Genomic DNA, 25,367 nt, shown 5'->3' with positions numbered 1-25,367 from the left:
CCCCCCACACTTGGGGCTTGTGGTCTCATCCCCTTCAGGGAGAGCAGACAGTCTTGCATCTCGGAAGGGACACAACAGGCTGAGAGACCCCGGGGGCGCCCTCTCTCGGCTGGCAGGCCAGCAGCCCCACACTGCCCGCAGCCGCTGCTGAGGTAGGTCAGTTTTAACCCACTTTGGGGACAGGCAGGTCACTGGAGGCCTGGGGAGAAGTGGGGTCTGGGGCAGGGACCCCACATCCACCTGACACAGGCCTGCTGGCCAATGTCTAGCTTCCCCCACAGGACACAAGAGCCTACTGAGGTTTCTCGTTCAGGTTAATTTTTTTAAAAAACCAAGAGCACTAAGGCAGGTACCTGGAAAACGGGCCCCAGACGTCCGGCTCCCAGCTTCGTGCTGCGGGGCCGAGTCCCCATCCCAGTCAAGAGTCCTGCCTCCCAGGGTGGGGGGTGACGATGAGGAGGCACGTGAACCCCACTGCCCACCACATGTGGGCGGGGACAGCACAGCCCCCAGCGTCCCAGCAGCTGCCCGAGTGTCCCAGCGGGTGAGGGGACAGGACCAGAGTGCCACGCAGGGCAGAGGGGCACCACCCTCAGGCCACAGCAAGACAAGCCACGGCCCCTCCTGAGGCAGGTAGCCCCTGGGTGCAGGGCACAGGGAGGTGCCGTGGAGGTCCCCGCTGGTCACTGGTTCCACAGTCTGAAGCCTGGAATGTAGCTGAGGCCGGACACCTGGATCGCTGACACCGAGAGGCGGGGACGTGGACGGGGCGTCTGTCCTGAAACGCCAAGGCCGCCGGGCGTGGAGGATCCTGGGGGTGGCCTCTGGGGTCGGAGGTCAGGCCTTGGCCTCAGGCTGCAGGCTCTGCTCCAGGGTGGCCAGCGGCTGCATGGCCTTCTCCTCCGCGGGGCTCAGCGCCGGGGGCGGGGGCGCGCGGCGGCCGTCCCGGAAATGCCGCAGGACCACCACCAAGGCCCCCAAGAGGTAGACGCCAAACAGCACCAGGAAGTACACGAAGTAGATGAAAAACTGCGGCAGAGAGAGGGGCAGGGGTAGGGTGGGACGGGTGAGCCCAGCCCCGCAGAGGGGCAGGAGCAGGCACAGCCGGGCGGGGACCCTGCAGGCCTCCCTGGCTCTCCCTCCTGCGGAGGCCACGGGAGCACTGCAGGGGGCAGGGACGGGTGCTCAGGGGTCAGGGGATGGCCCGGGGTCAGTCCCACGGGGGGCAAGCCCGCTCTCTGCTCCCCTCCAGGCCACAGTCCAGCACAGCCCTGGGAGCTCCCGCCACTTTCCCACAGAACCCTGCACACGTCCTTTACGGTGAGGCCTCTGTGATCACCCAAGGCTCTCTGCTCACTTTGGGACAACATGTGCTTCCCTCTGTGGGTCAAGTTTCCACAGCGGCCAAGGGCTCGAGGACATCTTTGTGTGCAGAGCGCGGTCGAGAACCCGCAGCCCGAGGCACCAGAGGCCCAGCTGCACAGCCCCAAGACCCAGGCATTCCCAAGCACAAGGCCGGTGCCCGCCCAGACAGGTGCAGCCGCACACGCCCCAGCTGCTCTAGCGACCTCCAGGCCGGACAGTGCTGGACGGTCTCTGCATCCCCGCGCCAGACCAGGCATGAGTCCCACCCGAGGCCGCGGCGCTCTGCTCCTGGCACGCCCCTCTCCGATGCCTTCGGGAAAGCTCATCCTCACACCGACCCTGGGAACTAGCCCTGAAGGACGCTGCTCCCGGGGGGTGATGGTCATGGTCTCCCTGCCCCTCCCGACTACGGCTGGAAGCCTGGACACCACACGCAGAGCACACACGAGCAGGGGACTCTGGGCGGTGGAGGGCGGTTCACCAGTCGGGCCGCGGCAGCCGAGGACGCAGACATGTGTCCCCGAGCTTTTTTAACTTTGCACTGGGTTTATTTTTAGATCTGAAAAAACCAGTAATCCAGAAAAGCCCGTTGATAAAGGAAAAACACCCCAACAAAAGCTGTTCTTTGTAGCCAAAGGACGAGGAGAGGGGCACCCAGGACAGGGACCTGACAGAGGGAGCCCCTGGCTACAGCAAGACCCAGCCTCACCGCCCAGGCTCTGACCAGGTGGTGGTGGTCAAGGCAGGGCAGGGAGCTGGAACGCTCACCCCAGCAGAGACCACACAGAAAGCCCAGACTTTCACTCTGCCCACGTTGTAACAGCCCCCAAATTCCTGCGCGCAGAGTGAGAACCCTCACCATCACTCAGCAGCGGCAAGAACACCCCAGCCCTGCTGTGTCCCCTAAGGCCATGTGGGAAGCCATACAAGGCCCCCATGCACCTCCTAAGTGCGGGAGGCTGGAGGCCAGGTGGGGAGCCAGAACTCCCATCCCCACCCAGCAGTGAGGAGGAGGCCCCCATCAACCCCTAGGTCAGGAGAGCTGTTGGGGAGCCTGTTACCTGGCTGTGACAAGCCCACGTTCCCAACTTCGTCTGTGAGAGCAGTGTCGGGAGAAGCCAGTTACACTGGAGGGTTTCAGTAAGATCCAGATCTCATAACGTAATATCCAAAATGCCCAGTTTTCAGTCACTCACCCAGCAGACCTAGAACCACAAAGGCCTCTGACTGAATAAATACAGTCAACAGATGAGGCTGAGATGACACGGACAGCAATGCCATCGGAGAAAGACTTTAAAGCAGCCAAGATGAAAATGCTTCAACAAGCAGTAACACAGCAGGAACAGAGAGAAACATTCAAGAAAAGACAGAACTAAAAATGCCATAACCAAACTAAAAACTCAAAGAATGGCCTCTGCAGCAGAGCCGATGGGACAGAGAAAACACTCCGTGAGCAGGAAGATGGGACGACAGAAGTCACCGACTCTGAGCAGCGAGAAAACAGACCAAAGAGTCCCAGGCTGATCTCATTCCCTTTACAACAAAAGACACGACGCCGCGTCAGGAGAATCCTGCAGAAGGAAAGAGGACGGGGCTGGCGAAGTACTCGACGAAATTATGGCTGACGATTCCCCGAGCTGGTAAGAGACATAAACCTACAGATCCAAGACACTGAGGGAGCCATGAATAGGGCAGACCCAGAGAAAACCAGACCAGCGTACCGTATTTAAACTCCTGAAAATGAAAGGCAAAGAAAAAGTAAAAACTCATGAAAGCAGCCAGGGAAAAAGTGACACTTTAAGGGGAAAACAGCGGATTTTTCATCAGAAACCATGAAAACCACAAGGAAGGGAACACATTTTCAAAGTTAAAAGAAAAAGCTATCAATGTAGAGCCCTACATCCAGTAATAATCTTTAGAAATGAAATCAAGACGCTCCTGGAAGAAGGAAAAACTAAGAGAGAAGTCTGTCAACCCACCCGAAAAGAATGGCTTAAAGGAGGTGCTCTAAACAGGAATCATAAAGAAACCCTGGACCAACTGGAAAGAGAAAGAACACGGAGAGCCAAATCACGGGTAAACGGAAGATTTTCCTTCTCCTCTAGAATCTTCTAAATGTTGGACAGTTAAAGCAGAAGTCAGAACCCAGTTTCATGTGGCTGTACTGGTACACGGAGGAAACAGTCAAGACACGGTGCTATTAACAGTGGGAGACAGAATGACACAGTAGGAGGCAAGATTTCTATACTTCACTCAAACTGCTCTTTTAACCCAAAAAGCCACCATCAAAAAAGCCATACTAAGAGATATACTGAAAAAACACCAGAGATAAACCAAAATGAAATTCTAAAGAATGTGCAAATAATCCACAGGAAGGCACAGAAAATAAAAAGCAGGGAGAAGAAAAGAAAAATGGTAAGGCAGCATCAACTCCAGCACTTCAACGTTACACTAACTGTAAATGGCCTAAACTGGCCACTTACTAAGGCAGAATAGATGAAAGAACACGACTCAACCATCTGCAATCTGCAGGACACTCGTTTCAAATGCAACGATACAGGTGGTTAACAGGTAAAGGGGCAGGAAAGAATGTATCGTGCAAACATGAGTTACAGGAAAATGGGTGATGTTGCTGGCAGGCAGAGTAGACTTCAGAGAAAAGAAATGACCAGAGGCAGAGAACGACATTCCATTCCATAATGGTCAAAGCTCAATCCACCAAGAACACGGCCATTCCCAAGGCACATGCAACAGAAAGAAGAGCTACGGCCGTGCTGCAAAAACGTGTCAGAACCAGAAGGACAGACAGCCAAGCCCACGGCTGAGGACAGAGATGCCAACACCCCTCTCTCAACATCAGGATGAGACAAAAGTCACAAGGATGGACAAGTCGACATCATCACCAACAAGAGGACCTGCCTGACAGGAATCTATAAAACGCTCTATCCAACAAGAGCAGAAATCACACCCTTCCGAGGGTCCACAGAACACCTAACAAGACAGACCACATCCTGGGCCATTAAACAAACCTCAGTCAACTTAAAAGACAGACAGACTGTATTCTCTGATCACAAAACAGAATGAAAACAGAAATCAGCAACAAAGAGATATGGGAAAATCTCCAAACACCTGGAAACTAAACAAAACTCTTTGAAATAATTATAGGTCAGAGAAAGTCTCAAGAGCGATCAGAAAATACACTGGAATGGACAAAAATGAAAATGCAACACACCAATGTGTGGGTGCAGCTACAGCAGCACCGGGAGGGAAAGGCATAGCCCTGAAAACACAAACACCACAAAGTAAGTTTCATCACTGATGGCAGCTCTCACCTCATGAACCTAGAAAAACACGAACAACATAAATATAAAGCAAGTAGAAGGAAATGACAAAGAGAAAGTCCGAGGGGCACCTGGGGGGCTCAGTGGGTTAAGCCTCTCACTTCGGCTCGGATCGTGGTCCCAGGATTCTGGGATCGAGCCCCACATCGGGCTCTCTGCTCAGCAGGGAGCCTGCTTCCCTCTCTCTCTGCCTGCCTCTCTGCCTGCTTGTGATCTCTGTCTGTCAAATAAATTTTGAAAAAGAGAGAGAAAGAGAAAGTTTGAGCCAGCTTCAGGAAGGCAAGACTAGGAAATTAAAAGCACAGGGACAACAAACTCCCCAGAACCAATAAATGACGTCAGTGAGACTGTGAAAGACCAACATTCGAGCACCGGCTTTATTTCTGGGCACTCACGACACACGTAGCAGATACTGCTACGAACTGAACCGTGTCCTGCCCAAAGTTCGCCTGTGCGAGCCTCACTCCCAGTGCAACCGTATCTGGGACAAGGCCTTCAAGGAGGTGATTAAGGTCAAAGAAGGTCCTAACTATGGGCCCTATTCCAACAGGGCTGGTGTCCTGAGGAGAGAGGCACAGACGTGCAAACACACAGAGAAAAGGCCACATGAGGACACAGAAGGCGACGTCTGCGCGCCAGTGGGCTGCTCTAGAGGAGCCGGCCGGGCTCACACCTTGGTCTCGGACTTCTAGATTCCAGGACTGCGAGAAAATAAAGCCTGTGTGAGCCACCGGCCTCTGGTGTTCTGTTCGGCAGCCCTGGCAGCACGTGCAGATGCGAAAATTAAAAACACAGCATCACTCACGACTGCTGGAAAAAATGATGAAAGACTCAGGTACAAATCTAACACAGCAGGTACAATCTATGCTGCGAACCACCAGTGCTGAAAGAAACCCAGAAAGTTCTAACTAAACGGAGAGTGCGCCTGTCCACAGACGGCAGACTCGAGGAGCAGAGGTTTTCCGTCTCCCAGAAATGACAGCGCGACATTCTCGAGACCAGCCAGGACTTCGGTAAGTTGACGAACGACCCCAGAATTTACACGGAAAGGCAAAGATGCTGTAACAGCTAAAACAATTCTGAGGAAACACGTCAAAGCTGGAGGAATCGGTCTGCCCCATTTCCGAAGGTCCCACGCGGCCGGAGAGCGGGAGGCTGCGGGGGAGGGGCGGGAACAGAGCACAGGGACACACGAGAAGCCACAGGCAGACTCGCGCAGACACGCGCCACCGGACCCTGACCCAGGCGCAGAGAAGAGCGTGTCTTCCAGGAGAGCCCCGGCGTGGCGGGACGAGCGCAGACGGGCCGCCTTGACGGAAACCGCACACCGCACGCGAACGAAACTCAGACGGCTCGCAGACCTGCGTGCGCAACTACAGAAGCTGTTCCCTTTGCTTTTTGTATTTTGTTGTTTAGAAGGGGGGAGGGGAAGGGGAAAGGGAGAGAGAATCTTAAGCAGCCCCCACACCCAGCGCAGAGCCCAAGGCGGGACTCGAGCCCACGATGCTGAGAACGTGACCGGAGCGAAACCAAGAGTTGGACGCTTGACCGACTGAGCCGCCCAGGTGCCGCATTTCCGTCTTTCTTCTTCAGGCTGACGTATGCCTTTTACAGCCAACTCTACTGACGTGTGCATTTTACTACTCTACAGCCAACGTGGGACTCCCCTTCACAGCCCCCGGGTCAAGAGTTCGCATGCTCTTCCGACCGGGCCAGTCTTTAAAACTTTAGAAAAGAAGATACCGGGGGAAACTTCCAGAGCCCGGGTTATGCCAAAAGTTCTTACACTTGGCACCAAAACTCAGATCCGTAATGGGAGAAACAGACAAATCAGACCTCGCCAAGATGAAGACATCCTGCTCTGCAAAACCCTGTCAGGATAGAAAGATGAGCCACGGCCGCCAAGGGCGCATGCGAACCAGACACGGCCGACCCCGAGAACGCAGGGCTTAGAGGTGCCGCATGGAATGTCCGACGGACCGCTGGTCACCTGCCGCTGACCGGCAGCTCTACCAGTGACGCGGCAGACCCCGTGTGCCCGGACGTGTGCGCCCCGGATCACGCTCCTGCAGTACAGTCAGCTGCAGACAGCGCTCCAGAAAATCGCCAAGAAAACACACCTGTCGCGAGCACCACGTCTGCTGAAAAAGTCCACGTCTACATGGACCCACGTGGCCCACAGTGTGTTGCTCAAGGGTCTGGTGTAAATCCCCCAAAGGACTAGTTCCTCCCACAGACAGACAACACTCAGACCCCAAGACTGAAAACAAGCCTCCCCCCCGTGGGAAGCAGCAGCAGAGCGGAGGGCGGTCTTGCCAGACGACGTGCGGGGGGCGCACGAGGGCAGAGCCCGGCTTGCGACATCGGGGACACGCAATCAGGACCACAAACAGGCACCACCCCAGCCAGTCAGATGATCAGTAAAAAAGAGGGATGACCCCGAAAGGATCTGGGGGCACTGGCTCTCCCTGCTGCCCCGAACCTGCCGCCAGGAAGGCAAAGCAGAGCAGCCCTGGGAGTTGGCCACGGCTCTGCCACGCCCGCACCCAGACAAGCCACGGCCCGTGCTCAGTGCTCAAGGCTCCTGTGTCCTCAACAGCCAACGACCAGGGAACAGCCCAGAGTCCTTTACGGGGACCAAGCACACACGCCGTGTCCACCACCCAGTGGAAGGCGACGACAGATGGACGGACACACACACACACACACGAGCACATGGTGACCCATGTGGGTCCTGGGGGGGCGGGGCGGGCTGAGCGAGAAAGCCCAACCCACAGGTGACAGACCACGATTCCTCCTAAGTGACACTCTTGAAAGAAGATACAGAAATGGTGGACGGACTGTAGGGTTGGGGTCAGGGCTGTGGCCAGGAACGGCCACTGCAGGGCCCTGAAGGGCGGGGGGGTCTCGCTCTCACCTATATAAGGTCAGTCCCCCCACGCGGGGTGTGTCCGGCGGGGACAGTGGGAACAGGCACGTAGGTCTACGTTACCTCTCACGCTGCATCGGAACGTACGGTTGTCTGAACATAAAGTCTAACTTAAAAAACAGGCACACCCAGGTCAGCTCCCCACCTGCTGTGCCCCGGGTCCCACGAGTCTCCATCCAGCCCGAACGCCGACTCCCTCTCAACACCGACAGTCGATGAAGGCGAGCCTCCCCCAAGCGGAGTCTGGAGGCTGGCAGGGGGCCCTGGCGCTCACCCCAATTCCAGGAAGCAGGGCCGACCTCGGACCCCACAGAGCCACCCCCGCAGGACGGGCCCCAGCTGCGAAGATCACGGACTGTCCTGCAAGAAAGCAGCCAGCCCCGCCGCCCGGGCGAGGAGAAACTGAGCAACCGCGGTCAGCCGGAGCCCCCGCGTTCTGCAGCGGACGCCGGGTCACAACCACCCCCCGACTTCCTCCTTCTTCCGCACAAAATGCGCCCCTCTTCTGGATGGGTCCGGGCCGCCCGTGGTTTTGCTGTGGCTTGTCCTGAATTGTCATTCTTTGTTGCTCCCAAACATGCCCGTTTTTGCTGTTTTATTTTACGGCGAAGAGCACGTGAGAGGACGTGGGCGCCCTGGCCGTGAACAGGGAACGTGAGCGGGAATTTCCCCGCGGCTGCCGCCAGCGTTTCTGATCACGAACTAACCGCCCCACGTCTACGTTTATTTTTTAACTGGGAAATGAGACCAGCCAGAGAAAACCCAATGTATTTTTCTCTGCACTTGACCCGACACAGCCAGGAGCTACTACATGGGAAGGCCCAGCCCCTGGGGAAGAGCCCCCAGCCCCTCTTCCAAAGTGGGCCCCGGAGCATGGCCCGGCCTCCAGGCACACTGCCCCTGGGCCCCCCAGGCTGAACAGGGCCATCGACAGGGGTAGCAACCTGAGGTTGGGGCTGCCGTGTGGCTGGGTCCACTGAGCCCTCCCGGAACCGAGACGGGCGTCCGTCCAGCCACACTAACAACCCCGCTGCCCAGAGGCGACCCGCTGGGGGCTCCTCCCAGGTGCTGCTGCCAGGCCAGGCTCCGTGGAAAGTCGAGGGCCAAGGGTGCTCCCCTGCAAAGGCTGCTGCTTCCGGGCGAGGCCCCCCCACCTGCCCATCCCCGGGCACAGGGCACAGCCCCCTTGCCCCCCGCTGACCCCACAGGTGCAGCTGCACTTGTCCCCAGTGGGCAGGACAGTCCCAGTGCTCAGCCCAGAGCCTGCACACAGGGGCAGATGGTTCAGATCTCCTACTCCCCAAGGGCACATCCAAACCCCACGGGCCCATCTCTAAATGAGAAAGTCTGTCCTGCCCAGCACCTTCTCCCAGTCAGCTCTGCGGTCACCGAGGCTGTGCCCACTCAGCCCCCTCAGACGGAGCCCCCCAAGCTCAGGGTGTCCGGGCTCCAGACAGATGGAGGCCACAAGCCCCGCTGGCGGACGGCACTGGTCCAGGGGCCCGGCCACCATCTTGTGGCTCATTCCAGCTGGCCCGGACAGGTCCTACCTTGGCTGAGACCACCTGGAGTCACACATGTGCGTGTCGCCCAACCTCCCAGGAGCAAGAGCTCTCCAGCTCCTCTCAGAAGCACCGAGAACCCGCTCAGGGTTAGGTGAGGGAAGGGGCACCAACATCACATCCCCACACGTCACACGTACGGCAGACACAGAGCTGGCCCGTGAGCCCGTGCCCGGGTCTGCCAGGCACTGACAAGGGCAGAGCTCTCACATGAGGGCAGTGAGCGGGGACCACCAAGGGAAGGGCTCACGGCCAGGCCTCCATCCTTCCTGGGACACCAGCCGGCACGGGGGACAATGCAGGCTGGTCAGGGCTCCTCCAAAAAGGACAGACAGCACCTGGGCTGCCGCAGAGGTCAGAGGGCATCTGGCCGCCCCTCCCCTCCCTGCTCCGCTCCAGTCTGTGCGTCTGGCCGGAAATGCCCAGCCCACCCTGCACACAACCCCTCTGCCCCCAACAGTAGACCGACAGCCCCAGGCCCGTGGGGTGGGAGAAGCCGCTGCCCAGACACCCGCGTCCCCCGGGCAGCGAGGCCGAAGTGGGCTCACCTGTGAGTGGACCGGGAGGCCCAGACCCCGCTTGTCAGAGACAATGAGGGTGATGATGGTCTTGAGGACGGTGGCAAGGAATGTATTCACTCCGAAAACCAGCGCACAGAGCTCTTTAGAGAGAGAAGACGCGATCTGAAAACTGAACGGGAAAGCGGCCGAAGTCAGACTCTGGGGGAATGAGAGGCGCCCACAGTTCAAAGGGATGCGGCACGTCCAGCCAGCAGCCGTCCAGCCCCCGCGCCCGGGCACGAGATCCGGCTCCGTGAATCCAAGACCGAGGACAAGTGTGCCCCCAGGAGGATGTTCGAAACGTCTCCCGGTAATTCCGGGGCAGTCAGTCGTCCTCATGAGAACAGGCAGAGCATCTCGGGGAACCGCGGCCGTTCGCTGTTGAAGACGTGGTGAGTCAGGGACACGGCAGTAGCGCAAACAAGGAAAGCAGGAGAACAAATGTGCCCTCCCTTCCCGATCCGCTGCAGAGAAACCTCCAGAAACGAGTGACTGGACAGGAGACGCTCTAGAGCTCTGAAAAGCGACGACAGACACACCCGAGAAGCCTTTCGAGAGGATGACAGAGGGTGAGTGACGCCACCGTGCTGGGTCAGGGGCGGCACACGACAGACCCGCCGGGCCCCGACGAGCAGCAGCGTGACAGCGCGTGGAGCCAGAGAAAGAGCGCATCAGGCGGAGGACTGGAGGAGCCCACGCTGGGCCACGTGCCTGCCATGGCAGAACACCACGCCACCACCCTGCGTGTCCCCCACGGCCTCCATGAACCCAAGTGGGAGCAAATGGAGCCGTGCCAGCGGCACACGTCGGGAGGCTCCTACCATACTCGGTTGACGCAAGCGCAGCAGAGAACCCAGCAGAAGAGGCCAGAAATGAACAGGCCACTGACACCAGGAAGGAGCCAGCCACGCTGTCCCTACAGGAAGGCCATCAGGCCCACACGCCCACAGGCCCACCACACGCTTGCCCGCTGTCTGCCAACACCTCCTTTCCAAAGCCTGCACTCTGCCCGGCCAGCCCCCTCCTGGGACCCCTCTGTGGCCACCATCCCAATGCAGAGAGAAACGTGTCACACCTGTGATGACCAGCTTGGCCCACAAGTAGGCAAGAGGGTGCTGACCTCAGGCCTGTCACAGGGAAATACCGTGCGTGTCACCCCACCAACTGGGGCCCAGCTGCTCAGCACCAGCAAGAGCCGAGGATGTCAGCGGACGTGGGCAGCCAGGCGGGCAGGGCCGGAGGCCGAGGCCCGAGCACCAGCAGCCAGGCCTCGGGTAGGAGGAGGCAGCGGCACCCACTCACTCCCCCACGCCTACCTATGCCGGACCTGACCTCGCCTGCGGTTTCAACAACCAGCAAAGACATTCCAGCAGCAGAGATAAAGAAGTGGATGGCAGTGCGAGATGACATAGAGCCCTTTCCAAGTGGGAGTGTGCTAAGGAGATGCTTCTGGGACATTTGCCCGCTGAGAGAGGGGGAGTGGTGCTGGGAAGCAGGAAGACCCGGGCCTGGCCACGGGGAGCGCAGAGTCGGTGGCCCCACTGCACCAGGAGCTAGGGATGCCGCCTGAGCGCAAGAACCAGTGGGGACAGATGTTCTAACTCGGGGTGACCAGGAGGGTTCCCCACCCTGCCCTGAGGAGTGAGGCCCAGCAGGGAACCAGGGCCAAGAGAAGGGCAGCTGGTAACAGAGCCAGGCCCACCCGCTGGGTCCGAGCCACACGTGTGATGTGGGTGTGCGGCATCGGCCCCGTGAAAGGGACAGATCAAGCATGCCAGGGCCTCGGCAGCAAGCAGGGCGCAGGATGGAGAAGGGTTTGGAAGGCAGAAGTGGGCAGAAGGGCGGCTCTGGGGACATCCCTGGGCGGACAGAGGGGAGTCCCCAGGGGTGTGAGAAATGCTAGGGCACCAGGAGAGCCCTCGGCAGAGGGGGAGCGGGACTACTTGGTCACTCCCTGGCTGTGTGTCACTGCCCTGTGGTGGGTGGGGACAGGAAAGGCCTTGTGCACCACAGACAGGCCCACGTAGGACTTGGGGCCTCGAAAACAGGGAAGGGCGCTGGGAAGAATGGCTTCACAATGCTGGTGACCGAGGCCAGCAAGTAGCCTCTGTGGGAGCCACAGAGGGGACAGCACGGGGACCAGACTCTGCATCACGCTCGGGGTCACAGAAGCCAAGACAGGCTGTGCGGTGGACAACGGGCCGACTGGGCCGACTGAGAAAGCCCAGTTCACTGCTGCCCCCGACATGAACGACTGCACACCACTGAGCGAGCTCAGCACCGCCTGCACACGCCCCTTCTGCTCTCCGCAGAACATTCCAGAAAAGACGCCTCTTAATAGACGCAGACGGTTTGTCCACTCCCAGCTGCCCGCCACTGCCTGCTCTGAGCTCTGTCACGTCAGTGGCCATCCAGACTGCGTCCTGACAGCCCCACACTCGGGTCAACTCACGTGGCGATAGGCACCAGGAACTGGTAGGCGCCGCGGAAGAGCACGAAGGCCAGGTAGCACAGCCAGATGTTGTTGGTGCTGTACATGAGGAACACCAGCGCCGCCTGCGCCGCTGTCACGCCCGCGATGACCAGCTTGGCCCACAGCGCCCAGCGGATCTTCACAAAGCCCGCGGAGAAGGAGGTGATGGCACCTAGGGGGACAGGACAGGTCACGGCCGCCGGGGGGGGGGGGGGGGGGAGGGTTGTGCGGGATCGCGGGGGGCGGGGCCGCGGGCCTACCGAGCAGCGTGGACGCGGCGTCCGCACCGCCGTTGTAGACCGAGGCGCTGTCCGCGGTGGGGTGGACCACGTTCCACAGGATGTGCACGTAGTAGACGATCAGGTAGTAGGCGGCCGAGTTGAAGACCCACCAGAGGGACCAGAGGCGCAGCTGCGGCGAGTGCGCGGTGGCCCCCAGCTCGCGGAGCACGCGCGCCGGCATCCAGTCCCGCCAGGCCCTGCGCGGCGCGCCCGGGTTCATGCGGGCCAGCTCGGAGGCGGCGGCCCCGCGGCGCGCGGCGGCGTCGCGGTTGAAGAAGAGGCTGCGCCGGGGCCGCCGCAGGAAGAGCGCGAGCAGCAGGCTGCAGCACAGCAGGCCGAGCGACGCGAGGTTGAGCGTGGAGAAGGGCACGCCGGCGGCGGAGACCAGCAGCTGGCCCAGCACCGAGCTGGTGAAGACGCCGAGCAGCGCGGCGGAGCGGGAGTAGCCGGCCATGCGCTGGTAGCGCGCGGGCCGCACGAGCGAGAAGATGTAGGAGGAGTAGGCGATGCGCGCGGCCATGGTGACGCTGTAGCACAGCTCCATGAGCTGCATGTGCAGCACCGAGCGGCCGAACAGCAGCAGCAGCCAGGCCGCCACGAAGCTCGCGCTCTGCAGCACCAGCACCGGCGTGTAGCGCAGGTAGTCGGTCAGCAGGAACATGGGCACCAGCACCGCCAGGTACGAGTAGGACAGCACCGGCGTGATCTCGTTGGTGACCTGGGGGACAGTGGGCTCGTGAGGCTGGGCGGGGGCATGGGGGCGCTGGGGAGGGGGGACGGGGGTCCTGGGCGAGCCCTCCGCATCACAGGGCACCCACCCTGCGGGCCTCCCACGGCTCCCTGGGGCCCAGCCAGCACGGTCCCGAATGACACCAGACGTGTGGCAACCTAGGTTCGCAGGCTTTTAGGAGATGAAAATGTGACCTGGTTTGTCCTTGACAGTGGGACGGATGTATGCCTCGGCCTGGGAGGAGAGGCCTCAGGCAGCAGGTTCCACGGAACACAGGGAGGGAGGAAGCCGGAAGGAAAAGGAACAGAAGAGGGGCCGCCATGATAGGACCTCGCCTCTCTGCAGAGGGACAGCACCCGCGGCCCACCTCAGGGGGTCCCAGGGCACAGGGACGCTGTGATGGAAGCCCTGTGCCCGGCCCCACTGGACTCCAGCAGGGGGCTCTGGCCGTGGCTCCCATCTACTAGGGCAGACCCAGCTGGGCCCTCAGAGATCCCGGCCTCCCTGGTGATCCACAGGCTTGGGGCACGAAGCCTGTCTCGGGCACCGGAACCACCCGAGCCAGGCCCAAGAGCCAGCAGGCCCCAAGGCCCCACATAAGGAAACCGAGAGACCATCTGGAGCCTCAGGTCAGCACATGGGGCTGTGCCATGCCCGCCACCTGCCAGCCTCCAGGTGGCCTTGTGGACCCGGTGCCTCAGCCTTCACCCATGGCTGTCTGCAGCCCTGCCCACCCAGGGGGAGCCTCAGGCGGTCCCGGACGAGGGTAGAACAGCATTTCTAGGGCTGTGCCCAGACGGAGCCCCAGGTGGCCAAGCCTCAGCGACTCTCAGGAAGGTTTTGGATCCCCTCCTGGCTGAGGCTCCTGTGCCTAGTGGCCTCGTCAACCCCCACCCCCACAGGAAAGCCAAGGATGACCCCAAAGGTTGTGGTCCCCACAGCACCGTGCACCAAAGGCCTCCGGAATGCCGAGACTGAGTGCAGGTCAGTCCCAGGGTAAAGAAGACGCTCCAGCGGGCCACCAGGAGCCACGGAGCCCTGGCTCGAGTCCAGACATGCCCAGGGCATCCACCCGCCCCTCAGCCATGACGGCCGGCCGCAGAGCCCAGAGGGTAGAGACTCAGGAGGACCGCCCACCCCTCCTTCCCGTTCCCCTTCTCGCCCTGCCCTGCATCCTCCATGGGCTCTCCTCGGGCTTGGCAGGCCGACGGGCCGGCAGAGGCGGCTGACCCACATCCACTTGGAAGGTACCAGGGCAGTGAGCACCCACAAAGTCCCTGGGCTTCGGCGGCATCTGTCAAGTGGCCCAGCACTTGGCACAAGGACAGCTTCCTATTGGCTTAGCCTAGTGTTGCCTGGACGCCTTCCCAGGAGCCTAGTGTGCGGACAGGCCAGGGCCAGGCTGACCGCAAAGCACAGGAACCGCGCCCGGATCTGGATCCAGGGGGCTCCCAGGCAGCTGCTTCTCTGAATGGGCAGGATCGGCTGGGCCCCAAAGCAGCCAAGACAAGGGGGGAGGTGGGGGGAGTGGCGGCAGAGCCACGGCAGGGCAAGAAGGACGCAAAACAGTGGGTTCTCGGGAGCAGGACGAGGGACCCCAAAATCCAGCAGGAAGCGCGAGCCCGATCTGGCAGCACCTGGAGGGGCGCTGAGGCCCGTGCAAGGGGAGGGCAGGGGAGCAGGACAGTGGCCTTCCCTGCTGGGCCCTGATGACCCCAGGCTGACAGAGGACAGGTGGGGCCAGGCCCGCGAGGAGGAGTGTTGTTAGCAGTCCCAGATGGGGGCTCCCCGTGGGCGTGGCGCCGTGGACTCAGCCTAGGCCGCCTGACGGAAGGGCGTCACAGATGGGAAGACAGCCAGCCGGTCACTAAGCCAGAGAGGATGGGGGTGTCCCCCAGCAAGAAGCACGAGGGACGATCTGGCGGGACCAGAACTTAGAACCCCAGCATAACAGGACACCACGAGCAAAGTGAGTGACTGGCCCAGACAGGGAGAAACAGATGACAGTCCGATCCCCCAGGGCAACCAGGAGGGGGACAGCCCTGCAGGAAATGTGGAGGCGGCGCAGCGAGCCCCAGGACCGCAGGTGCCAGCCAGGCCCAGGGCCCACTGCGCAGACCAAAGGAGGACATGCCGAGCAAGCCGGCTCTCAATGGCTATCGGATGGGCAGAGATTCAGCCGTGCCAGTCCGCTGCCAGGGACAGAGGGAAATGGGCAGCCAGCCACACGGGCGGCAGAGGCAGGAGTCTGTGCCGGCAACACCAGGCCGCACATGGCAGTACCCAGGACACCTGCAGCAGATTTCCCTTGGGGCTAACAGACACTATGGAAGCACCAGTTCAGGCAGCCTGGACATGTGTGGACAAGTGTCCCCAGTCAGCCCAGCAGGGACACGCCGCAGAGGCCGTCCTAAACCCCACTCGCAAGCCCGGGGCAGACACAAGCCAGAGAGGCCACAACACCAGCCACTGCGGGCCCAGCCCCCACCTGAGGCAGGTCAGGTCAGGCCTCATGCGCACAGCGACTCCATGTGACTTTTAAGAATTCGAAGGTCCACAAGGGGAAGGGGTCAGGCTCTCAGGCAGGGAGAAAGGCCAGGCTCCCAGAGAAAGCCCGCGGCTCAGTGGGACCCAGCCGTCCAGCCACAGTGACGTGCTGAAGGGAAAGTACCTGAGGCCAGGGCCGGGCAGGACCAGGGAGCACAGGGCAGCGCCAGCCTGGGGCTGGGGGCAGGAGGAGCAGGGCAGGATCTGGGCTCGGACAGAAGGCCTCACCCGGACAGAAGGCCTGACGGCACATTTTATCTACCAGCAGCCCTTCGGCTCTTTTGTTCTCCTGATAAGGAGAGCTTTGGGGAGAAAACTGCTTTCCCGCCTCTACCGCCCTGGGGTAGAAACTGTTACCCAAGTTCCAACCCGGAGATCTTCATCCTTCTGCTGAGTCAATCCCTCCGCGTCCCTTCGGGCAAACAGCTGTTAGAGGTCTCCTGCCACGTGAGCCCCTGTGGGGGGGGGGGCAGGGTGCCCCCTCCCTGCACTCTTCCCTCCTACCCTCAGCAGACGCGGACCCATCTGCAACCTGCCGTCACTCCTCAACTAGCCTGCTTAGGAGTCCAAGTCCGCCCCCCACCCCTGCTTGAAGGTGCCCTGCGGGGGGCAGAGGGCAGGACGCCTCCCACCACGCGGCCACCCACCTAACCTTGCAGGCTCAGCCACTCTGGGCCAGGGAGGCCACGCACCTGTTCCCGAGTGAAGTTCTTATCGGGGCTCAGGAGGTAGGGTGTGATGAAGCTCTCCCCCGGCCGCAACTGCGCCATGAAGCCGTAGAAACACAGGTAGAACACCAGGCACCTCCAGGACTTGAGCTCCGGGTCCGGCTCCGGGTCTGGCCCCGGCTCCGCGGGCTCGTCCTTCTCCACCACCTGGCCGGAGGGCACCATGCTGCCCAGCCCCCCGGCGGCCCCGGACGAGACGATGTTGCTCCTGAAAGATGAGCACAGGCTCAGGGCAGCTCCACCTACAGCCCTCGGACCCCATGCCTCCTCCCCACAAACCCCAGGGCTCTCTCGATGTGGTCGGGACACAATGTCCACACAGGGCGGGGGCCCCAGCCCCGAGAAAGGCCCGGCGTGTGTCACAGCCCAGACATCTGGTCCAGCCAGCCCAGGCGGTCACCACCACCAGGAGACCAGCAAGATTGCTGCACCTTAAGTATCCGTCAACTCAAACCAAACACAACTTAAAGTGCCATCTTTCAGGCACCCAAGCTCCTCCCACGAGCTCACAGTGGGTGGCTGTGGCCGTGGGCCCACGGCCTTCCCCAGGAGAGGCTCCAGGGGGGCAGCTGGCATCACGGCCCCCAGCCAGAGCTACCACAGTGTCACCCGGCCCCAAGACGGCTCAGAGCGTGAAGGCTGGAAGGGTCCTGCCGGACATCAGACACAGAGAGAGGGTGGCTGGTGGCCCCAAGCACAGCCTGGGAGTGCCGTCCTGTCAGTCTCTGGTGGGGGGACTCCAGGCACAAGACTGGGGGACGTGGCAGACAGGGTCTGCTGGCAAAGCTGACTGCTGCTGAGGAGGCCCAAGGGAGCCGCAGGAGCCGCGGGGGGGGGGGGGGGGGCGGCAAAAGGGCAGTATATGGGACAGAGGCCCAGACCTTAAGGCCCCTGATCCTGGCAGCCCCTGAGGCCCCCATAAAGAGAAGCAGCCAGAGGCACGTGTTCTACCCAAGGGCAGCCTCACCCATAGAAGCTGCACTAGTTAGACCGCTGGGTCACACGGGGACGACGCCCCGTCCAGAGGGCTCCCACCCTTCCCAATCCCCCTACACCTAACAGAGAGGAGCAGGGAGTCAGAGCTACCTACCCGATTCCACTGTTTATCTTTGCTACTATGTTTCTGTGTGTCAAGGGATATGGCTTTTGTGTATTACGGCACTGATACAAAGTTCTTTTTTAAATGAGTCAGAAGCTAGCAGCCGTCAGCTGTGTCAGGTGAAGAAGGGGGCCAGTGCCACGGGGGTTTGTGGCTCAGGTGAGGCAGGGGTGCCCTGAGGGCAGAAGGGTGGCTGCTTGAAAGGTGCTGGGCCAGCTCTGTGCTCATTCCTGCACGGCCTGTTCACAGAGGGTGACTGTAGAGGGTCTGGGTCCATGGAGAAACCCTCTCCAATTTCCAGCAGTGGGCACAAAAAGTTCCCAAGATGTGGGGCCAGCCTAGTGGAGATGCGGGGTCCAGGGATCCCAACACAGGTAGCTCGAGACTGTCCAAGCAGGAAGTCCCCCCCGCACCCCCTGCCACTCCTCCCAGGATGAGGCCCAGGAAGGCCAGGGGACTGCCGAGGACGCCCTCCCCACCCAGGACCATGGACAACAGACAGAGTCCCCACACCAGGGCTGGGGCCTCAGGGAAGTGAACTGTGTGGCCCAATGAGCAGAACCGTTCCCACCGTCTAAGCATCTGTGCTTACTTCTGGGACACAGGGACAACAAAGGGACAGCAGTGAAGCCCTGAAGAAGACAGGCTGTGGGTCTCTTTGTGGGTGCGACAAGGAACGGCGGGGCTGTGGGAATGCCAGGGTTTCCAAGGGAGCGAGTGATGCGGGAGAGGGTGATCCCAAGAGTTACAATGTCCTGGGCTAACCCCCTTCAGTGCTCCCAAGAGGCCAAATGAAACCATCGGCCAGGCTGGGGAGCTGCAGCTTCCACTGCCCCCACCCACCCCACTGCCCCTGCGGGAAACTGTTGCATTGGGGACCAGGCCAAGGGTTCCTGAGGGCAGGTTCTGGTACGTGCTTTCCCGAACCCACTGGGAGCTTGCATAAACGGATGGGAGAGGGGGGCACCTGGGTGGCTCAGTGGGTTAAAGCCTCTGCTTTCAGCTCAGGTCGTGATCCCAGGGTCCTGGGATCGGGCCCCACATCGGGCTCTCTGCTCGGCGTCAAGCCTGCTTCCACCTCTCTCTCTATCTGCCTGCCTCTCTGCCTACTTGTGATCTCTGTCAAATAAATCAAATCTTTAAAACAAACAAAACAAAACCAGATGGGAGGGCCCCAGGGCCTGCCACCGGCAGAACCACTCCCATGTCGGGGTGCACCCCGGGGACCCATCCCAGCCCTCAGACTCCCCTCCAGCTCATCTCCTACTCCCAGGTACACTCCCTGGCCGCCGGCCAGGTAAGCTCTCCAGCTCGGGGTGAGCAGCTGAGAAGCCACCTGAGCCCAGGGTCCCTGGGAGTGGGTCCCCACCTGCCCCTGCCCCTGCCCCCAAGGGATCAGGAGCCCTGAGGACTTGGCCCTCCTGTTCAAAAGGTGTCACCTCCAGAAGCAACAGGAACTTCCCTCACCTGGTGTCCCCGAGTCCTGGGCAGTAGTGGGAATTTCAAACACCACAGCAAACGCGTTAATGCTTTCTGCTCTGGATCCTGGACTCCTACCGCTTCCGAAACCGAGGGGCAGTGCTTCGTACACTACGCTGAGAACTGCCAGAAACTCCCACTCTGGGCTCTGCTCGCTGCAGCTCTCTGAAGGTCTGGGTCATGGCCCAGGACTCTACACCTTAACACATCCCACAGGCATGTCTGAGCAGGTGGAACAGCGCAGCACCCGCAGGGGACGCCGCCTCAGGACTCCTGGCTGGACGTGCAGAGCTCCACACCCGGCGCCCCCCAGGAGGCGTGGCAAGCTGGCGCCCGACCACTGCTCGGAAGGGCCCCCAGGAGTCCTCCAGGGTAACAACAGCCCCAAACCCCAGAAGGACAGGCACGCAAGGAGCCGCCCCAGGGGCTGGCCAGGGAGCTCACAGGCTGGGGAGAGCGTCTGCAGAGACAGGGTCTCAGGGAGCCCCTTCGTCCCAGCCCATCCCCTAGCTCCATGCCTGAAATCTGGGAACACTGCCCAGTGCGGGGTGCAAGCTGGACAACCTAGCCCCCCATTCATAATGGTAGGAGTGGAGAGCCCCCCCACCCCCAGCTGTGAGGGAGATGCCCAAGCCTCTGTGGCTGCCTGTTCTTCAAGCACCTGAAGCTGAGGGCCCCGTGTCCCCACAGCTCATGAAGCCCCGGGTTCACACGCATCGCACCTTGGGGACCACACTGTGTTCACTCACACTTGCAGCCCCTTAGCTGGCTTGGCCCCCCGCCCCCCACCTCCCATAGGGCCAGTGCACCCCAGGTCTCCGGTGCCCAGGAGTCGTCTCCCACCCATTGCACACCCACTGGAAAGGGGGACTTAAGCTCTCCTCTGCCCAGGCGCCCAGACCCACTCTCCAAGGTTAGGAACGGAAATGCTCACCCTGGACAAAGAGCGCGTTTGCGGCCTCACGGCCAGCCCAGCCTCACCCTGGCCCACACCAGAAATGGCAGAGAAAACGCAAGAAGCACAAAAGGTACCAGACCCTTGAGCGCATCCCTTCAAAACTGGGCACTTGCGTTTCTGCTTCAGACATTCTTCCTGAGCGCTATTTAGAAAACCTGCCCCTTGGGGCACCTGGGTGGCTCAGTGGGTTAAGCCTCTGCCTTCGGCTCAGGTCATGATCTCAGGGTCCTGGGATCGAGTCCCGCATCCGGCTCTCTGCTCGGCAGGGAGCCTGCTTCCTCTTCTCTCTCTGCCTGCCTCTCTGCCTACTTGTAATCTGTTCGTCAAATAAATAAATAAAATCTTTAAAAAAAAAAAAAAAAGAAAGAAAAAAGAAAACCTGCCCCTCCTCCAACTTGGGGTGAGGGTGGTCACCATCTGCCCCCCCCCCCCCGCACAGGCAGCCCCCAGATTCCTGAGAGAAGAGGTCCCACGGCAGCGCACCTGCGGCACAGCGGACCTCTGGTCAGCCCTGGCAGCTCGAGTGCCCCCAGCTGGTGTCACAGAAGGAAGGACAGGCAGGCCTCGAGGGCGAGCATGACAGGCCACAGCAAGAGCAAGGTGAGGCGGTGAGTGATAAAGCTTATCTGAACGACACCCCGGGGTCACGAGGCCCAAGGCCACTCTGGAATGTGCATCTTTGAGGCTCATATTCCACACTTCTGTCAACACCGAGACTTCTGAAACAGGCTGGACAACAGGTCCCTCTGAACGGAGCCAGGCCGGACAAGGCCACAGGGAGGAGCAAGGCCCCACCCCTGGAGCAGCAGCACCTACACAGCAACGGGCTAAAACTCCAGAGTCTGATTCAAACTCCTTTTTTAAGAGCGGCCACTGCAGAAGAAATGCGGGGCACCCCAGTACCAGGGTGTCTGAGGGCCCCGGGCACAGCCCACGGCCTCGAGCCCTGGCTCCCGGCTTCTCCAGAGAGAGGCCGCCGTGCAAGGACTTAGGTTCAAAGTGAAGAGCTGACCCACCCGGGAGCCAGCCGTCCGGGCAGCCGGCAGGGGCCCCGCCTGCGTCCTGAGTGGACTTCGGCTGCCGGGGTCTCTTTATTCCACTCACCTGAGCTGGGGGTAGTCACCAACCCTGACAGGAGGCCGGCCACTGCCGCTGTAACTCAAAGTCCTCTCTGGAAAACACAGACTGCTCTTCTCAACACAGAGGCCCTTCCCAGGCTCGCACTCCAGGTGGGGGAGGTGGAAAGACCCCCTCACACGCTCATGGGCAGCCCAGACGGCAAATGAGGTGCCCACGCTTAGGGCAGGTGACAGACAAGAGGACTGGCTTGGACCACAAGTGTGCGGACCCCAGCCAACACCAGGCAACCTCAGGCCTCCTCAGGGCAAGCAAAGGACCCCATCACGTGCCTCCCAGAGAAGGTTCTGACAGTTCCACATGGACCGTTCCTCACAGCCCTCCAGCACCTGTCCTGGGGTGGGGGCACGGGGGGGGGGGGGGCTAGTGTGGAGCACCAGCTGCGGGTCCCTTCAGGACCTAGTTAGCCGGGAGACCCAAAACCAGACACCATGTGTCCTGGGTTTTAAACCAGCTACCACTCTCCCAGGTTAACAAGGCTGTTTCGTTAACTTCTTAGTGAAAAGGAAGAACCCTTACATCCTCCGCCCAAACCACCTGACACAGTTCCGTGTTCCAAAGAGTAAATTTAAACCCCCGGCCATCACTGCTGTAGACACTCAACCCTCAAGTTTAAAACACGTGGGAGGTGAGCAGCTTTGCCCAGCAGCAGGAACTGGAGTGTCTGGAGTTAATAACATCCTGCAAAGTCCCCTCGGAAAGAAAGGAACTAGTAGCACCAAGTCAGGAGTGAGCAAGGCAGGGGGGCGGTGGGACGCCATCCGGGAACCCCAACCATGAGCTCTGGGCACCCAGGCCCGCAAAGGGAAGCAGTTCCCCCAGGACACAAAATCCCGGCTCTGCTGATCCAATCTGGAGGGGGGGCAGGGCGGCCCTTCCCGGTCACTTGCCCAGGAAGCGGGAGGCAGATCCACAACCCCACCTGCGCTCTGAGCAGAATGGAAAACAGCTTTTTCTAGACGCATTCCGGATTTCTGAGCTGGCTCAGATTCCAACTTCTGCTCTGACACCAGGCCGGCTGGGGCTGGGCACCCAGAGATTGTAAAGAACCTCATGAGCACACCGCGCGCGCCTGCGCCAAGGCCGCGGACTCTCCGGGGCAAGCGTGGAAAGCAGACAGGACCTTTGGGGATACTTTCCTCCTGCGAGGTGTGGGTCCACTCAGGAGAGGGCTGCAGCACGGCGCCGGAGTCCAGGCAATCTCCGGCACTCTCCGCGCCAGCGCGCCTCCAGCTCTGGGCTGGGAGACGAATGGGCCCGGCACGGGACTGGGAGGCGCGCCAAGGGTTCCCCGGGTCGGGTCGGTGGGCCGGGGATCCCCCGCCTTCCCGCGCGAGGAACACGTGCGCCGGGATGGTTGTGCCGCGACACGGGGCCGGGGCGCCAGCACCGAGTCCACGCGGTCCTGCCCATCCCGCCTAAGGGACACGGAGTCCGACGGTGACGGGCGAGGGTCCGGGCGGCCCTCAGACCCCAACTAGCCGGACCTTGCGGAAGTGACAGGTGGGGTTCTGAGCGGCGCGCACCGCGAGCCCCGGGGGGAAATGCGTCCGGGGGCATCCGGCGGCGGGCGGGCGAAGCCCGAGTCCCCCCCTGCACGGGCGGAGGCGAGGGTGGGGCGCCGCACGCGGGACCCACGGCCAGCGCCGGGAGAACGGGTCACCGTGCGCCCAGGGCGCGTCCCGCACGCGCGGACCGCGGCTGCGCCCGGCCCGGGACCTCGCACGCACCCCGCAGCCCCGCGCGCGCGCCTCGCGGAGTACCTGGGCGGCAGGCGTCCGCTCCTCGGGGCGCGCGGGCGGCGGGGCCGGGGACCCACCGGGACCCGGCGCACGCGCCGTCCCGGCGCACACGGTGACCCGTGGCCGCGGGCGCTGCCGGGAAAAGCGGCGAAACCCCGCCCGGACACGCCCCCGACCACGCCCCCGCCCGAGCACGGACCTCCCGGCCCGCGCTCCGCCCGCCCCGGCCCGCCCCCTCGCCGCCCCCCCACCTCGGTCACGCGGCCGCCTCGTGGCGCGGGCGGGGGCCCGCAGTGAGGGGCCTGGCGTACCCGCGGAGGGTCTGCCCGCACGGCCGCAGCCCCCACGGGACCGCCCCTCCCGACACCGCCCCCTGTGCAGCGGGGTCTGGAGGTCTCCCCACCTCCGCCAGGCCCCCAATCCCCTGCTGGGTCGCCCACCTGCCGCCCCACTCGGGCCCCAGCCACCACTGACTGTCCCTCGCTCCCCTCCCCTGCCGCCCGTGCAGCCCCCAGGGGACTGGACCGCCTCCCCCACCCCCAGGGCTGCAGCCCCGACTGGGCCGTACCCCCGGCACCCGCTCCCCGTTACGGGCCATCCCCTTATCCCCGTTCGCCCACAGCCTGGGCCAACCCTGCCCCGCCCCCATGCAGGCCCCATGGGACCATCCCCTCTCTCGCAGCTCTTTCTGGCCGTCTGTCTCACCGCAGCCTGTACTGGATGCCACCGCCCCGCAGCTCCCACCCGACCCCCCTCCCTATGCGACCCCTACGAGACCGCCCCCCCCCCCGCATCCCCCACTGCACACACCCGTCCCTCTGCTCTGTTTCCCTGTCCCCTTCCCCCCACACGTCCTGGAAGGCTCAGCTGAATCACTCCTCCCAAAACCCCCGTTGGGCCACCTCCTCAGGCAGCCCCCACCAGGAGGCCCCTTCCAGCACCCACTGGAACCTACCCACACCTACTGGCCCTGGCTGCAGCTCTGCAGAAGCCCTGGAGGGAGGCACTCCTGCCCCCTAACCAGCTGTGACCGCCTCTTGGAGGAGGGCCGGCCCCTTGACCCCCGCTGGGGCTTACCCCGCCTGCCATCCCAAGCTGGAAGTGAATGTGCCTTTTTTTTTTTTTTTCTTTTTTTTCTTTTTTTGGCTCATTTTAAAAGTTCCTTTTCTGGCTAACCCGCAAGCTTAAGCCAGGGACGTTGGTCACTGTGCCAGCCAGGACAGAACTGTTGGGGTTTTGACGAACTTCCCCTCCCCCGACGCAGCGCCAGCCTAGGATTCCCCCTGACCCACATTCGGTCTGGCGGCTGCCTGCCGCACCCACAAGGCACAGGCACCTGCTCCTGGGGGTCGTGGCAAGCCCCTACCCAGAGGCACCCAGTGCCCGAGCCCCCGGGTGCTCCCCTGGTCCCCCAGTCCACTCTCAAGCCAGGCTCTGGTGAAGGGGGTGGGGGGAGCGGAGGTCAGGTCCGGTCCCCGGGCTTCCGGGGAGGAGAATGCAGGGGGAGACGCTGCACCCGCACAGCGCACAGGAAGCGGCGGGAAGGAGGTGCGAACCTTGAACAGGAAACAGCCCGGTGCTTGGTCAGCGCTAAGGAGCGGATCCAGGACTGATCTAGATCATTCCCAGTTGCTCTAGGAACGGCGGAGAATGCCCCTTTGGGACACGCGAGCTCTGCAAGACCGCAGGCCGGCCCAGCGAAGAAGAGGGGCGCATTTTGTGCGGAAGAAGGAGGAAGTCGGGGGGTGATTGTGACCCGGCGTCCGCTGCAGAACGCGGGGGCTCCGGCTGACCGCGGTTGCTCAGTTTCTCCTCGCCCGGGCGGCGGGGCTGGCTGCTTTCTTGCAGGACAGTCCGTGATCTTCGCGGCTGGGGCCCGTCCTGCGGGGGTGGCTCTGTGGGGTCCGAGGTCGGCCCTGCTTCCTGGAATTGGGGTGAGCGCCAGGGCCCCCTGCCAGCCTCCAGACTCCGCTTGGGGGAGGCTCGCCTTGGACTTTCGTGGGAGGAGGGCAGGGTGGGGAGACTGGCTGCCCACCACGCCCCAGAGAGGCCCCGGGGTGGGGGGTGGGGCAGGACCTGGGCCTCCGCCATCTAGGGGGACACGAAGACAAAGGAATGACCAGGTCTGCCTGGAGAGAGCAGGAGGGGGACATGCCCAGGGAGCTGGCGGCCACCCCGTGGGATCCGCTCCCAGGAAGGGAACAGCAGGGGCCCATGTCGGGCAGTGACAGCAGTGCCCCCCCACCCCCACCCCCACCCCAGGACAGGCTCATCGCCTCGCACTCGGAGAAGGGGGCACGATGGCCGCCGGCCCAAGGAGATTTAGAGCCTTTAGAGTCTAGATCTAGAGATCTAGAGCCCAGAGTCCATCCTGCCCAGCCTGGCGGAGCCCCAGGCCGCTGAGACGGGTGCACGGGGTGCAGGGTGCGTTCCGGC

The 25,367-nt window shown here is 62.0% G+C and overlaps 1 protein-coding gene across 14 annotated transcripts; it reads right to left on the bottom strand.

Annotated features, from left to right (window-relative positions):
• Positions 1 to 301: 301 nt before the first annotated feature.
• SLC19A1 (solute carrier family 19 member 1) lies at positions 302 to 24,029 on the bottom strand. 14 transcript variants are annotated; one of them, XM_082720084.1, is made up of 8 exons: positions 23,887 to 23,963; positions 19,083 to 21,223; positions 18,583 to 18,734; positions 16,481 to 16,724; positions 12,491 to 13,229; positions 12,210 to 12,402; positions 9,746 to 9,887; positions 302 to 1,029 (listed from the first exon to the last, which is right to left on the bottom strand). In XM_082720084.1, exons 4-8 carry the CDS (start codon positions 16,679 to 16,681, stop codon positions 838 to 840), a joined length of 1,467 nt encoding a protein of 488 aa, XP_082576210.1. In that variant the 5' UTR covers positions 16,682 to 16,724; positions 18,583 to 18,734; positions 19,083 to 21,223; positions 23,887 to 23,963; the 3' UTR covers positions 302 to 837. The 14 variants fall into 14 exon arrangements, with proteins under 14 accessions (XP_082576210.1, XP_082576213.1, XP_082576212.1 ...); XM_082720087.1 differs by having other exon boundaries at positions 21,157 to 21,223; positions 23,887 to 23,936; XM_082720086.1 differs by having other exon boundaries at positions 21,157 to 21,237; positions 23,887 to 23,915.
• Positions 24,030 to 25,367: the final 1,338 nt, after the last annotated feature.

Source organism: Mustela nivalis (assembly GCF_964662115.1).
Source record: "Mustela nivalis genome assembly, chromosome: 1".
NCBI lineage: Eukaryota > Metazoa > Chordata > Mammalia > Carnivora > Mustelidae > Mustela > Mustela nivalis.
Note: the sequence above shows the minus strand (reverse complement) of the source record. Positions and strands in the feature narration are given on the sequence as shown.

Coding starts and splice junctions, on each gene's coding strand:
- SLC19A1 (XM_082720081.1), bottom strand. CDS start 22,244: ATGAGGTTCTTTACAATCTCTGGGTGCCCAGCCCCAGCCGGCCTGGTG. Junction 21,224..22,111: donor CCATTCTGCTCAGAGCGCAG/GTGGGGTTGTGG, acceptor TGTGTTTTCCAG/AGAGGACTTTGAGTTACAGC. Junction 16,725..21,156: donor GGTGACTACCCCCAGCTCAG/GTGAGTGGAATA, acceptor CTCATCTTTCAG/GAGCAACATCGTCTCGTCCG.